This window comes from Aptenodytes forsteri, unplaced genomic scaffold, assembly GCF_000699145.1.
Source record: "Aptenodytes forsteri isolate BGI_AS27 unplaced genomic scaffold, ASM69914v1 Scaffold402, whole genome shotgun sequence".
Lineage (NCBI taxonomy): Eukaryota > Metazoa > Chordata > Aves > Sphenisciformes > Spheniscidae > Aptenodytes > Aptenodytes forsteri.
Window position 1 is genome coordinate 226,346 of NW_008795144.1, and position 16,491 is coordinate 242,836.

The window sequence follows — 16,491 nt, forward strand, 5'->3', positions numbered from 1 at the left end:
CAAAAACTTTCTGACAATAGAAAACATACAGTACTAAGAACTAATAGCTCAATGGAAGACTGAAAAGCAGCATTCATTTTTATTGTAATATGGAAGAGAATAGAAACTAAAGGAAGTCTGATCTAAACTCTTAGTTGAAGGCAGATTTTGACATTCTATATAAATTTACAAAATAGGATGTATTGATGAGATTTGGTTAATTTCAGAAGGCACCTCAAGGCTAAAAGGCTTTTATAAATCTATAATCCTTTCATTGATCAAAAATTATTGTAATTGGAAGAGAATAGAAACTAAAGGAAGTCTGATCTAAACTCTTAGTTGAAGGCAGATTTTGACATTCTATATAAATTTACAAAATAGGATGTATTGATGAGATTTGGTTAATTTCAGAAGGCACCTCAAGGCTAAAAGGCTTTTATAAATCTATAATCCTTTCATTGATCAAAAATAAAACATTTTATTGCTGCTATTCAAATAGCAAACAAAAAGCTTGTCTTGTTCTTCAGTCTAACAAGGAATCCTCCCCCATTAAGCAAGATTAAATTACAGAAAATAGAGAATAAAACTGAAGATGTCACAACTTTAGAAATACAGTGACTTTCCTTGTGTGCTTTCAAGTCAGTGAAATAGTGAAAGAAGAGTCACTTTTTGCCTTTGTGATGTTAATAAACTATAGACCACGTCAGTCACTCTCCCCTGGGCACTGAAGTACCATTTCATCATAGCTGTCCCATGTGCAGTACTCTTAGGAATAGAAGGTAAGAACACTCTGATGATTCCCACGAACAAGGAGAGTTGGTGGCAGATCTTTAGAAAGAGCTTCTAACCAGGCCATGTATAGTGCACTAGAAACCGCACCTTTTCGTGCAACTGGCAAACTCCTACAATTCACAAGGGAAAAAAGCATTCAACAATTAGAAAACCTGGTGGAGTACAAGTCATATCATATAAATATGAAAGTATGATTCTGCAAAGAGGTAGATATTAAGATATATTAAGATAAATTTCCTAACCTTTTTAGTTGTTGGGTTTTTCCTCAGAAATCAGTTAATGAGTTCAGAGTTCGTATCTTAAGCACCACAGGCCTTTACATCTATTTACCCCTCACTTTCGGCCTCTTACTACCGTTTTGTAGCCAGGTAGCTTCATGGAAAATCCTCCACAGTTGAAGACAGTTTCTTGAAAGACTCTTCAAGATTTTAAAATACAGCTGTTTCTTATGATGCCAGGTTGGTGCAGTCTAATATTCCTTCTCACAATCCTTCCACAACATGCCATACTCTTTTGAAAAAACTACTACAAGTCTATTTGCCCTACTCAAACTTCACCTGTAGTACTACTTTATGGAGCTCTGAAGCAGGCTCCTGAAGAAAAACACAGCGAAGAAACCTACGATCTGCATTCCGCTTGTTTATACCAAAAGTAATTCCATTGAAATACTTCAGCAGGATAATGATCTAATTTTATCTAGAGAGATTTTCTAGAAAAAGAACTGAAAGGAAGGACCTGAAAGAGAGGGTAATAGTCAGCATGTGGGAGTGGAATGAACGTGAGAATCCTGAGCCACACTACATATGTGGAGGTAATCACCTAAAGCAGCATATCAGAAGCACGAAACTACATAGGCCATCTTTCGTTCATCAGTATAGTGGCTCCATAGTTCTAGTAAATACTTTCAGCACTGAAACCTCCTTGAGTATTTCTACACTTTAATGCCAAGACACAGGCTTTTTCCTAACATATATTGACAAATATTTCAAATTACAGTTCTATATCAATTAGGATAACAGTACAAATCATTTACTTACATGACAATTATGTTAGCTGTACTTGAATGTTCTTTCAGCAACTCATTTAGCCTAATCTGACGATAAGTCTGTAATTAAAGTGAAACTTGTTAGCAAGATCTTTTATATAAAACTACCAGAAGTTCATTTATTCAAGAAAAATGAAAAACAGTTATGAGCAGTTGATATGACTCATTTATAGAAAGCATGTGCTTCCACCTCAGTTTGGCAACTTGTTCACTTTTCCAAAATACCTATGGTTGCAAGGCAGGGAGAGAAGAAAGCATTAAGCTTAAAATGTGCAAATAAGCCAAGTACTATGAAAGCTAAATTCTATTTATTCTATTCCTCTAATAATGATACCATCCTCCATAGCTCCTGGAAGCAAGAGCCCCTTATGCTCTCTTCAAGGTTCTTTTAACTATATCCTATAAGCTCATAGTAAGCAAGTCTTACAGAAATGAAGCCCCATCTTCATTTGGTAAGGCTATCTCCATAATGGGCCTCCCTTTTTTACTGCCCTATCCTGTCTTAACAGCTGAGGTAGCTTCCTCAGTAATTTTCAGTTCTCTGTTACATCAACTGATTTTCTAGCAAACTTTGAGTTAACCATTTCTTATAGTTCTGTTGTTCTCAGATCAGCTGAAGTCTAGTTAGTCTGCAGACTAGCACCTGCAGGAACAATTAAGCTATCGGCAGACAAAAGAATAAATCACTTCAGTTATCTCACTGAAATGAGTTTTGGTGGTGTTTGTAGACATGAGGAACAGCAAGGCATCAAACAGTTCATTAACTATAAAGTAACTGTACTTTATAAAATCTTCCCCCCAGCCCATTGGTAATATGTAGTTAAGAGACCTCAGCAGCAGCTGCCCATCAATCTGTACCTACCTGTTAAACAGACTCCTGCTTTTTTTACACTTACAATGCAGAATGACCTATCATTCCCATTTCTTCTCTACTGCAAATCCTCACAGAAGTTGTAAAAACCCAGACAGGAAAAAGAACATAAAGTGGAATATACTCAGGACCATCTTAAAGAACTTCAGGTCACTGAAACTTTAACCAGTCTTTCTTTAGATACTTGTCTGTATCTGCATCCTGTTATAGGATGCTACCTGAGTCTCCTCCATAGAAGCACTTGAGAAGGAATACCTCTCATGTCTCTGTAGTGCATAACTGCTTGGGAAAAATGTCAAACCTTTAATTGCTCCTTAACACCACAATTAGACATGGTGTGGTGGGGTTGTTTTTTTTTTTTTTTCAATAACAAAGCAAAAAATGTTAGTTTGGTCAAAAAAAAGTCTAACAGCTGAGCACAGACTAAATTATAATTCTAAATTAACTGCTAAAATACTGTAGAAAAGCAGTTTAGGGCCCCCCCGCCCTGAATAAAGAAACATTTCTTTTTTTTTGTGAACTACCTAATTGGTTTTAGATGTTGCTTTCCATCAGCTATTCATAAAAACAGCTATGGAAGAGAGAGAATAACAAGAATGAACTCATTGATATCACATCCATAAATGCAGTAGGAGAAAAAAGTTTAACAACAGTTAACACTCTAAAGAATACAGAACCTTTGTTTTGTAAAGCTCAAGTTCGTTATCTGTTATCCTCCATGGTTCATCCTCCTTCATTTTGTCTGCAACTTCTTGTTCTTTATCATCTTCATGAAGTCGGAAGGGCTCTATCATTTCTTCAAAAGCTGCAATACTGGAACGATTAAGTGAACAGCCATATTAAAACAGATACGAGTCTGTATGTCAGCAATGACTTTCATGGTATCAGAAAGTACGTTTTACCACCATGCAAAAATAAAGTGAATCGGAATTTTTTCACTGCCAATTGCAGTTAGAACATCAAATCAACTATTTGTATACACAGACATTATAATTCAACAAACAATTAGGGACATCTGTAGGAGCTTTCACTGTTCATCATGCAACTAAATATAAAGTTTTAGCCAGTTTAAAAAAAAACCCACAAAAGACTTTTGCTAGAGTTTTACTGTAATTGTTTGAAAGTTGAAGAGTACTACCTTAGAAAATGCACAGCAACCAACAGTAGCTTCTTCAGAATGACATTTGAAAGAGAAGGGAGTTTATATGTCACACTAAAAAAAATAGCTATCATCTCATGCTAGTGCCATTAGGATTTTGGCTTTGATATTTTTATTTTGCTTCTTTTTAATCTTTCCAATACGGTCTGAGAGCCACACTCAGATGCAAATAACCACAGCCATCTTGTTTCGTCTTCCTGTTGCACTTGTTTGAATAGGAGGTGTTACTTTGAATTTACTTGAACTTCAGCACGAACTTCTAAAGAAAGCTTTCTGAAGACCAAAGAGGCATTCATTTCTACTAGAAAGAACAACTTACCTTACCCTACTTTCTCTACCCACATTAGGATACTTGAACAGCAAACAAAGGCTGCCACAAGTTACGAAAGTAACTTGCGTTTGAATAGCCCCAGCATGTGAGATGTGAAAAAAAACAAACAAGATTTTTAGCAGAACATACTGAAATGTATGCCTTACATCCAATGAAATAGCTACATTTTGATGCTATTTGAATGTTTTTTTATGAAGATGACAAGGTATCGCCAATCTTCTGTGGTTGCAAATTACAGTGTGGAAGCTTTCACAAACACTAAGGAATACCTCTTAGGATATATTGTAGTATCAGTATGTGTAACGTGTTAGCTTCCATATAGTTGAACACTCCCCCCCACGCCCATTTTCTACCTGAGGTGTTCCTGTTCCTCCAGGAAACCCCTCACTATTAAAAAACCCACCTTTTTTTCTACCCTTGGTGATCTTTACTTAAGTTAGTTGATACAATGACTTCACCTTCATCAAAAGGGAAAAAACAAATGTGACAGCTGGTTTTTGGCTGAACAAAAAGGAGAAGTATTAACAATATTCTGTTATACAGCACAGCAACTGTTAAAAATAAATCATCTTCCTCCACCTAGTTTACAGCTATTGGTTAATGCCAACTGGTATCTTAGAAAGGTTTTGGATATATTGTGGGGAATGTATCCACAGAGATAGAAAAAAATGCTCTCGGAAGAAATAACTCAGGGATCACTTCTATGAAATAAAAATAATTCCATGTAATTCTACAATCTCAATGTTTTATGCATAAATGTGTGCTACCTTTAAGTTTACACATTTTACAGTAGCAGGCTCCCAGGAGCAAAGACATCCAAAAGCATCAGAGTGCCAGAAGTACTCTACTGTTTTAGTTGCTTGATATATTCTATACATTTAAGAAAAGGTGATTAAAAAGCAGGGAAGAAAAGAATGCATATTAGCATTTTCCATTTACGTAAGCTGTAAAACAGCAGTATTTCATTGCATGACATGTCAAATTATTCAGATACATGCATATCCATGTAAAAGTTATTTTTACAACTTCAACATACTAAATAAGACTTGAAGGAGGATAACATTTTTATATCTTATACATTCTTTTATAAATTTGTACTGAAAGTCATCTGCAATTAATATTTTTTAAACTTGTATATCAAAAATATCACATGTATGATCATTCCTGTGTAAATTAAAAGTCCAAGCAATTTAAAAAAAAAAAAAAAAAGAAAAAATACATCAGGCTATTTGAAGACCAGGCTTTATTACATTAAGCTAAGACTCCAAGTAAGATAAAGACCATTTAAGTTTTTGTGAGCATTTCTTTTTAAAGACGACTGCTCCAGACAAATTGGATTTTTTTAAACTGTATTTTTCTAAATGTAGTATTACAGTCTAAGGCCCAGAGATTTAAAAAATACAAAATCCTATGTTCTTGGATGTAGGAGTTATTGCTTAATTTGTTTTCTGCTTTTTTGTGAAACACTGGATGTGAGAGGAACTATTCTATCAAAACTGTTATGTAGGAAATAATGAAGTATTCTAAATTCATGAAAGACATCAAGAATTCAACTAACAAACAAGTTTCAGTTTTTTGAGACTTACTTTTCTTTCTTTGGCTTAGTATTAATATCCCCAAGAACCATAATGTCCGAGAAGTCGATCCGAAATTTGCTGAGCAAAGTAGCCATCCTGTATCAGAAAGACAAGCCTTTTGCATGATCCTATTTTTAATTATTTCACGGGTAAAAAGATAGGTGTTTGGTTATAAAAACACTAGTTTAAGGAAAAAAACGCAACTTAGATGTGATAGGACAAAAAAAATCAAATTGACCTAGCATATGGCTATAAATCAACAACATGCCTTGGAAAAAAAAACCCCAAATATTTTAAAACCATAAAACTAAGAGAAGAGCTCTCCCTTAAAGACAATCTCAGAAAATATTTGAAAAAGAAAATGTTAGTGTCAGACAACGCTGCAGGAAAATTAGTTTAACTTGAGGTATCTCATCCAAAACAATCTGGGGGAAGTGGAACTTTTTTTGGAGAAAGGGAATAGAATATGATTACACCTCAACCAAAGAACAATTGAAAGAAGGCTACTAGGAAGAAAAAGTCATCTACTGTATAACATGCTCTATTAGCATTTGAAATGAAATTCTTAAAGGTAAACTTACGCTCTTCTGTCATGATCAATCCTATTTATTTTTCCACCAATGAACACTCTGATCTTACAGTCTTTCCACTTCTTCTTGGTTGTAAGAAGATACGGAATCAACAGTGTCAAACCTGCATTTTGACCAGAATTTAGGAATAATTCAGAAAACACAGCATTGTGTTAGAGTTTAATAATAGAAATTTGTGATCTATATATGAACTGACTGAAAGATATCTATTAACAATTAATTCAAAATCACTTCAATAATTTTTTTTCAACATTTGTTTTTAAAGTACAAAGCACACTACCTCCATCATCAAAGAGCCACCAGACATCAATATTGCTTTTGCCTTGTTTCTTCTGAAACTGAGTACTAGCATCAAGAAGTCTTTGGTCAGCCAAGTTTAAAGGAGAAGATGGACTCTTTGAATCTGGAAAAAAGTATGATGAGATTTCATTTTTTAAGTGTTTTGGTTAATCACCCTGAAATTCATCAAATGCAACTTCTTAATATTTTGTGATCTATTTAAATTTAAATAAAAATTGTTTCTTCCCCCCCAACCAGACTCCAAATTTTGATTGAATGGATATAAACTGAGCTATATGTAGGGAGACTGAACTCACAACTTCAGCAGTTAATTATAAGATATAAATGTAAGATCTTCATACAGTCATTTGCCTGGACAATTTAACTAACCTTGCAAACATACTTCCGAGCATTAGGTCCTGCACTGTTGCTACCTCTCGCATATGACAAAACTTGCCTAAAAACATGTAGATACTAATTTACAAGTAAATACCATGTCCTAAGCACTTTCCTTAAATCCATTTTTCTTTAAGCATGTGGTGAAAATAAAAGCTAATTCTACGTATTGGAATTCTATCTTTTGCAACAATTACTGTTTTGCACGTGCAAGGCTCTGAAGCACAATATAGACTATTTTGCCTAACAAAGTTACTGGATTTGCTGAGAACAAGACAACAATAACGTTTTCAATTAGATTAATACAGGTAAATATATTTTTTTTAAAACTATAGAAAAAACTAACCCCTTTCCCTTAATTAAAACCTCAGTTTGAACAAGAGCCAGGAATTTGATATTCATTTCAGTCCTTATTTTATTAGGAATTTTTAAATTTAGAGTACATCTGTGACTGATTTACATTAATATACTACTTTACTGCATACTGGGACTTCTTCCAAACTGCCATCTTGTGCTTCAACATGCAATCTCACTTTCCAATATTAAAACACAACAGCTTCTAGCTGTTGAAATTATGAAGAAAATGCCAAAAAAGTTAGATGAATCTTAGTTAAGGCAAAAATATTTGCTTAACTCAAAAAATGTCTGAAATAAACCAGGAAGTGAAAAATGCTCAAGTCATCTCTCAAAATGCTGTTTATTTGAATGACTACCTTGTATTATTTCAGATGTTAATCTCACTGAGCGGCTATATTATGCCTTAATTTGCAAGCTATTGAACAATTCCAAATTAACAGGGCAACAACTATGGCTTTAGAAGATCGACTGAATAGACTGATGGAGCAGTTCCACTATACCATTAGATAGTATTTCCCTTAATCCTCAATCAAGTGAGGACTGAAACAGATACCTGAGACACAGGGAACTAAGCAAGCTCCTGACCACATTTCAAATATTACTTAAGAATTAAAGTTTAAAAAAAAAAAGATATCCAACATTCATATCTTAGACACATGCACAATCCTTCCTCAGTAGCAACTTGTTCTGGGAATTTCCACAAAGTTGCATTTTTCCATAGCCTAATCCCTAAAGATGAAGCACATTCCAAAGCAGATATGAAGAAACAAATTGACATTGCATGGTTGGTATTTCCTCTCTCTCATACGTATGTGTAGAAAGGAGTACAAAAGGAAAACTGAAATTAACAATGCGAAAGAATGGTTTAACACAAAAAGGTGGAAAATGCCTGCCTTTTTTCAACAGTGGTTGTGTTGGAGTCTTTCCATCCTCGTCCTCCTCTGGAAGATTTTTAAAGATATAAAATAAAAAGGTTAATTTCCTTGGTGATGTTAATGAAAACACTACTAGTGTATATAAAAAAAACCAAACAGAAAATAAAGATGTAGAATAAAATGGATTTTCTTACAAATAAAAGCACACAAATGCAGTCTACCAGATCCAGAGATTTATTTATACTTTAAAAAAAAAAATTAATCACATTACTCATTTAAGTCACTCCAAGCTTTTACTTTAAGAAGAAGAGGAAAGTTGGTTATTGTCATATCAAAGTATCCTGAATGATTTGTGTCTGTTAACATGCATACAATATTCCAGTGTGAGGTGAAAAAGCCTTCATAAATTTAGCGGCCTTCAAATCACACTTAATATATAGATGTGTGGCACGATTCTGAAGCAATTTTTAATGCCTGTGAAACTCATTAACAAAGAAAATCCATTGTAGATCACTGTCTACCACCTGTTTTATTTAGGGGACTAGATGTGAAAGATTTAACTAACATACTGGTAAGCTCTAAACCAAGTACTTAAGTGATTAGACATCAACGGCTAGAAAAGCATGACACACTTCTGTTCCACAGACACATAAATCCCTTAAATAATTCCTTGGTGAGGGGAGACTGAAGAGGGAATGAGAGACAGGAAGAGTGAGAACTCAGATTTCATTGCTAACTAGCAAGTTACCTTTATGCAGAGTGGGAGTTCTTTCACTAGATGATGGAGAAAAAGCTATAGAAGTGTCTGTCTCAGCCTTCTTGCTATAATCCACTTTTACTATGACATCCTTGGTACATGGAGATTTTTCTTGGGATGACAGTAACTCTTCTTTGAGAGAGCAAAGAAACACATTGTAAACCACTTAATTGTTCCTAAAGGTATCAATAGAGGTATGTGACTATACTGAGATGGTTCACAGTTGGTTAAACTTTACTGCAACTGTTATGCTATGGCAAAGAGAGGGGGCGGGGGAAAAAAAAAAAAAGGCAGAAAACAACAAAAATATCTTATATGAACTGCTTCAGAGTACAGAGGGGCTCCTCCCCTGAGCAGAGCTGTAATTTCCTGCTACTTCCTTCCCAGATTTTGGGTGTTGATTGCATTATCACAGGCTAAACATAAAACAGAGCTAGCTAATACTGAGGAAGTACAACCAGGAGGAAAAAAAATTACTTGGCGAAACATTTTCCATTTCCATTCTAACTCCAAGAGGAAGATAAGCCTTAGACAAGGCCCAGACCAAGTATGTCTCACAGCCAAGTTTCTTTCCAGGTTTGGCTTGAGTGAGGCTACTTGGTAACTGTCAGAGTTAAAGCAAACTCACAGTCCCCAGTGGATACTAAGACTCTTCTGCCACCTTGGTGTTATATTTCCCAGTCTTCTCAGCAGTGTTGTTTTCACACTGCAGATTCACTCCTTGCTGTTTCTCATACTCCTCTGCCCTCTTGCACACAGTGACAGGCTCTCTGCCTCTCTCCATATCCTAAGACATTCCAGTGAAGGAACAACCCTCCCCTCTTTCAGGAGGATGCCCCTCTACAGAGCCTGTGTCACAAGCATTCTTCCTCATTGTAGCAACGTTGTATGGAGCAAGCTACAAACAAATTAGGACATTATCAATTCAGTAGACAGTTGCTGCCAAAGCTCACAGGCTTCCTTCATTATTCTGCTTGAAATTAAACTAAAATTATACCATTCGGCTTAAGACCACTATCTACAAAGCATAATCAAGTCTTCTACATTGAAAATAGAAAACCTTTTCAAACTTGAAACAGACTACTGCTGAGGTCTCTAAACTGGTGTGTGTAGAAGTTGGCAACCCACACCAGACCCATGGCATTGGATCACAGAACATTTGTTTTGATTTTCATGATTTCTAGACTTGGGTCACAAACACTTGATGCCAATTTGGCAGCCTCTTTAATTTGTTTCAGTAAAATAGTAAATCCTTGGGAAGCAACCATATACAGCTTACAAATACAGAAAGTTGAAACCCACAGAAAACCAAGTTCTGTTGCTGAACATGGGTTATTCTTATTTTACATTTCAGACTTGCTAATTTCAGTGATTTTTATTCTATAACAAGAGTGGTGTTTTGGTTTGTTGTTTGTTGTTTTTTTTCAATAACTTATCTTCATTTAATATTTTCAGAAAGCAGTATTAAAAGGGAATTAGAACAGCTATTCACCAGATGAAACAAAATAAATCTTACCTTGGCCCTGAAGGTGAGAAATGTCCAGGCCCTCCTTTAGGCGGATGACAACTACACCATACTGAACGTCAAAGGCATCACTAAACAAAAGGAACAAAAATAAAGTATTTCACAATATTTTTTCCCAAAGGACCTACTTTACACACCCTCTTTGAACAAATTCCAGTGATTAAACACTGCCGTTTAAACTCCCAAATCACAAATTTGTGTTACAATTTCAGTTTCAATTCCAAACTATCAACTGCATCAGTGAACTGAAAACCATATCCTGAAAAGCAACACATAGAAAGGGTATCTATTTCCTCTCCTCCCTCTCTCCCCTATGTAAACAGCAATTACATAAAAGCAACATGAACAGGTCAGTCAAGTTCTGCACAGATGATGACAACATACGCTGAGAAATCTAAATTTTTTATCTCCCCCACATCAATAAAGGGATTTATTTTGAGTAGATCTCCTTGATCTGAGAACTAAAAATTTCTGACGTCTTTCCAAAACATTTGGGTATTAAAAACATGAAGTTGTAATTTAGAATCAAATTAGCTATAAGCTAGCTATAATGTGCCTATTCCCATTATATCTGATGGGAAAGGAACTCGCTCCTTTAAAAAATAAAGAAAGAGGGAAAACTTCATTATTGTAGAAACCAGCAAAAAGCCAGAATAAATGGCTGAGTAAAAGTGGAGTAAAATTAAGGACAAACCCCCCCCCCAAGATAAAAGGCAGAAAAACATGAACTTAACCGTATCATACAGTTTGCATTAGCCATTAATCATCAGTCCTTTAAATATAAATACCTCACTACAAACAACTATAAATCAGAGAACTCCCTCCCGTGTCATTTCCACAGATAGACATTTCTCAGGGTTTCACTCATTAAACACATCTCTTTAAAAGTAGTAAGACTTGATTAGAAATGTTCAAAGTATCAGCATATTCTATAATAAACGCAAGAAAAATTGAGGTTGATTTAAGAAGAAAATGTTTTGTCCATTAGTGAAAATTTTTAATTCATTATTTAATTTGTTAGATCTGTATAGATTAGATGTATTTCTATTGTGTGCTTCAGAAACTTTCCTTTTTCCAGAGATTTTCCAGAAATATGCTTGACCTACAGTTGTTACCTCCTGAGGTTTCTCTTTTGGGATGTAGAGAACCACATGACTTGTTGGCCATGACAGATCTTCCAGCACAACCCATTCCAAAATAAAATAGGGAAAAAAAGAACAACCAAGAACTAACCAACATGTTTCCTTATTTTTCACTGCATTTGGTGCTCCTGCTTTTCTCTTAAGGAACTGGGAGAGTGGGAGGGTATGATTTTTTTCCTTTTCTAATCTCTGCCTGTAATCCCCCATCCTCTCTTTCTTTTAAATGCACAGTAAATGAGAAGTATAAAGCACAAATGAAGCGGGTTAAGCAGCACATAAGGAAAACAAAAAACCCTCTAGTGCAATAAGCAAGTTTTGGTTTTCTTAAGTGTTTGTAGCACAAGTTAGTCTATTAAATTTTTTCAGCCAGAACTGGTCTGCCTTTCAGTACTGTCAAATTACACTAGGATTTCCTTTTCCATCTCCTTTTTGGCTACTGTATTACTTTGGATGTCAGTGCTGTGTATCTTGTAAGTAAAATATTTCTTGTATATGAGAGCAAGGTTTAATGAAGATAGAACTTCAGCATAAGAGCTGATTCATTCTCTACTACACTTAATCTGTACAGAAGTAGTGTAGGAAAAACCCTGCTTTCAATAGAAACTATGCTTTAAAGAATTCAGCAGACTGGCACATAAAACACTAGTTCCATCTCTAAAGACAGTAACTTTTGAACCTCAGACCACTGCCACATATCTTTCTAGATGCCTAAAAGAGTAGTTATATAGAAATCTAATCTGTTTAAACTATAAAGACTCACTTATTAATTTCCATATCAGAAAAAACACAAGGTAGTGAAGACTGCTAGATCAGCAATATGGAAAATCTGAGTCTACTTAAAAGAGACTTCATGCAGGTAAGATCTTCTTGACTTATTACCAAACATACTGAAATGGAACGTAAGAGCTACACCTCTGCATTTTCTACTTACTGGAATAAATTGATATAGGTTTCAACATCTCTCATGTCACCTTGTCTCCAGTTTTTCTTAAATCCAACAACAAGGGTGTTAGGTCTCATTCTACCCAGACCAGCAGCCTAAGAACAAAAAATATTTTTTAAAAACTGTTATTGAAACAACTAAAGGTTCTATTATTTTCTTAAGAAAACAAAGTATTTTTCATCAAAGTTTTAAGATAACTTTGCAAAATGAAAATACTTCAAAGTATAAAACCACTGCCAATTTTGATGCTCATCTTCACCACTTTCGTAAAAAAAAAATTTGAGAGAGGTGTACCTGCATTAAGTATTGTCCTCCATCCCTCAAGTCCTCTGCATGCACTGGTGCATAGAATGCCTTCATCTTGTTTTTAATTAGCCATCGCTGATATTTAGCCAAATCAGTTGACAGTTCCTTCATGGCTTGCCTCCGAGGACCCTTTCAAAATAAGAAAATAAAAAGAAGAGAGGGAACAAGAATTATGGGTATGAGTAGTAATAAAGCACTCCCCTCTTTTGTTTTTTTTTAATTTCACTGCTAGAATCCAGTTCAAACTTGAAGAACCTCGAAATGCTTCCACACTATCAAAAAAACCCAAACAACAAAATACCAGGCATTATCATCGGCAAAGAGTGGATCAGATTCTCATTTTTTGGAAGAGGGGTGCTCAAGCTTTAGCAATCTTGTTCCTGTAGAGCACAACCCACTTCCCCAGCAGGTGGCACAAGCTTGTCCTCCAAACGTGGTTTTAAAAGGAAAGGGCTTTGTAATGAAACAGACAGATATAGGATGACCTAATATTAGGCTTTATAGGATTATTCATTTCAAGCTGTACAAGCGTGCCTCTGTGTGTACGTAATCCTAATCAGAAAACCCTTGTCACAGTAGCGTCACTTCTGCAGTTTTATGTTGCAAAGTTATCTCCTCCTTAAATACTTTCTTTTTATTACTTCCATCAGGATGAATCATTGTGTTCCTCCTAGACATCAAAATGAAGAATACAGGATGAGGTATAATCAAGAACACAGTAGCCCAGTTTTTGCAAAAGGATACAGTTTGCAAAAGGATACAGACTCTGACCAAATGGTCAGAGTTAGTGAAGAGTAAGGTAGTGTCATCTTTCTTGTAGGAAAGCAATTTTAAATAGAGATAGGATATGCTCTGAGAAAATCTCTAATCAGAATTGCTTTTCTACAAGAAGGATGACACTACCTCATTCTTTTCAGTACAGACCTACTTTTGAAAGACAGTAATCCCATCTATGGTATCTTACCTCTCTAGTATTACTCAGTTTCTGTCCTTTGCACTCACTGAAATTTTAAGTTTGTATAGACAGGAATTAAAGGAATTAAAGTTTCTGAAGACAAAACTGGCCAGTATTTGCTTAACAAAATGTATGTTCTGTGGATTGCATTAAGTTGATTTGCTCTTATCTGTTCATTAGATCAGAAGCAAGTCATATTTAGTAAGCGTGGTAAATTTAAACATATTTAAGAGTAATCAATCTTTGTATTTAAAGTTACACTTGCTTAAAAGTTCTTAGTGATGTGACAGAAAAAATTTGGCCTTAAAATATGAAGCTCAACTACACAATCTCAATATGCCAAAACATATTTACTGATGTTTATCAGAGATGCAACAGCCTCTCTGTAGCTAACTGAAGTTTTGGTACAGATCATAGTATGACAGCCACCTTGTATCACAGTTAAGACAACTCATGACAAGTGTGATTTTGAAGAACAGTTACTTGAAGCTTGCTTCCTTCCCCTCTCCCCAAAACGTCTACAGGTCTACCACAGAAGATACTACTTTTAAAAAAAAAAGTAAGAACTGCTGAAATTACGTCCTTGCAGAACAGCCCTCACACACCCCCAACCCCCAAAAAACTCACACCTCATATGCTGACAAAAACCAGGGAAAGTTAGTGAAATACTGGGGCTGGGCAGAAAGGGAACAGGAAAGGAAATACCTGTTCACATTATTGTTTCACCTGCCAATGAAATGAATCTGATAACTGAAGGAATAAAAAACTACTGGAAAGGTTAAGAGCAATTTTTAACTATTGGTTAAACTGATACTGAATTTACTGCTCAAGAAGGTTTATTTTAGACCAGGTTTTGTAAGAAAGCTGCACAGGAATCAATCTCCCTGAAACAGTAACATTGAGAGGAAATCTAGCTGTATACTGCGCATCATTTTGACCAACTACTCTGTCCAAAGCATGAGAAGAGTACATGAGATTGTATGACACAACGACAGAAAGAGACCCAGGCTGTAATCCAATGTTCACTTTACTCCTACAAAGCTTCCTCAGCATTTAAGCATCAAATGATCAAAGGTATAATTTTGCAAAGTTTCCCCTGCAGTATACCTAACTGGAATTGTGATGACCCATACATGAGTGGATCCTACCAGTAAATCTCTTTTTGCACTTCTCAATGTTTAATGATGCTTTCATTTAAAACAAAACCCAAAAAACACCACAAAGAAAACCCACACGAACAAAAACCACAAACAAAAACCAAATAGGTAAAAAAAAAAAAAACAAAAAACAAGGTAACTTTAAAGTAAAGACAGAATACACTTACCATATGTACGTGGCCACAGATCATCAACCCCACATTCTTGGTGAAAGCATGGACAAGGTGAAGCAAAGCTGGGCGTGCATTTGGAGCACCTGTCATAATTAAGCACTGAGGTCTAGAATTGTGAATCGATGAGAAGAAAAAAAAGGTTGGAATTCACTTCATCTAGAGTTGTGGGAGTTTTTTAATTAACAGAAAGAAGTTTCTTCCAAACATTGGCCATAAGAACATAATTGTCACTGGAGAGGTAGTAACCTCATCTAGTTTTACAAGATTATGTTAAATTAAGTAAAGATCACTTTTTCCACAACTGTCAGCAGACCTATGATTAATTGGTTCCAAACTTAGTAATCCCACTAAATCTGAAAATTTACAACATTTTAAAAGATCAGAAACAGATTTTAGACAAGACTAGGTCAGAGGGATTAATTTCTTCTCCCATTTTTAAGTCACATCCCTTTGCATTTTCTAGCTTAGCTTCTTCTGTACCCAACAGAAAAACCGTAATCATACGCTTTTTTTAAATTACTATCATTCAAAAGGCAGAGCCAAAGAACTGCAAGTAAGTTATTCTAGACAACCTTCTAATCAATTTTAAAATATGAAGTGTCCGGACTTCAGAACTCATTTCAGAAAATAATTTTTCACATCGTAAGAATCACCTAAAGTCATCTGTCTCATTCTCTATAGCATCTCCAGTTCATTTTCCATATTAGAATCATAGAACAGAATCACAGAATCATTCAAGTTGGAAAAGACTCTTAAGATCATCAAGTCCAACCATAAACGTAACACTGCCAAGTCCACTACGAAACCATGTCCCTAAGCGCCACATCTACACATCTTTTAAATACCTCCAGGGACGGTGACTCAACCACTTCCCTGGGCAGACCGTTCCAATGCCTGGCAATGCTTTTGGTGAAGAAACTTCCTAGTATCCAATCTAAACCTCCCCTGGAGCATTGTAGAGCGCGATGAGGTCTCTGCTCCAGCCTCCTTTCTCCAGGCTAAACCACCCCAGTTCCCTCAGCCGCTCCTCATAAGACTTGTGCTCTAGACCCTTCACCAGCTTCATTGCCCTTCTTTGGATGCGCTGCAGCACCTCAATGTCTTTCTCATAGTGAGGGGCCCAAAACTGAACACAGTATTTGAGGTGCGCCCTCACCAATGCTGAGTACAGGTGGACAATCACTTCCCTAGTCCTGCTGGCCACACTATTTCTGATACAAGCCAGGATGCCATTGGCCTTCTTGGCCACCTGGGCACACTGCTGGCTCATATTCAGCCAGCT

At 35.7% G+C, this 16,491-nt stretch overlaps 1 protein-coding gene across 1 annotated transcript in view; it reads right to left on the reverse strand.

The window, feature by feature from the left end:
• Nucleotides 1-274: 274 nt before the first annotated feature.
• SLC12A2 (solute carrier family 12 member 2) overlaps nucleotides 275-16,491 on the reverse strand; it is a 48,557-nt gene continuing 32,340 nt past the window's right edge. The window contains 12 exon segments of the mRNA XM_009278518.1: nucleotides 275-881; nucleotides 1,809-1,876; nucleotides 3,365-3,500; nucleotides 5,764-5,850; nucleotides 6,336-6,447; nucleotides 6,625-6,747; nucleotides 8,270-8,317; nucleotides 9,000-9,140; nucleotides 10,525-10,604; nucleotides 12,607-12,713; nucleotides 12,913-13,053; nucleotides 15,204-15,315. Coding sequence (XP_009276793.1) covers nucleotides 746-881; nucleotides 1,809-1,876; nucleotides 3,365-3,500; nucleotides 5,764-5,850; nucleotides 6,336-6,447; nucleotides 6,625-6,747; nucleotides 8,270-8,317; nucleotides 9,000-9,140; nucleotides 10,525-10,604; nucleotides 12,607-12,713; nucleotides 12,913-13,053; nucleotides 15,204-15,315 — 1,291 coding nt within the window. The 3' untranslated portion in view covers nucleotides 275-745.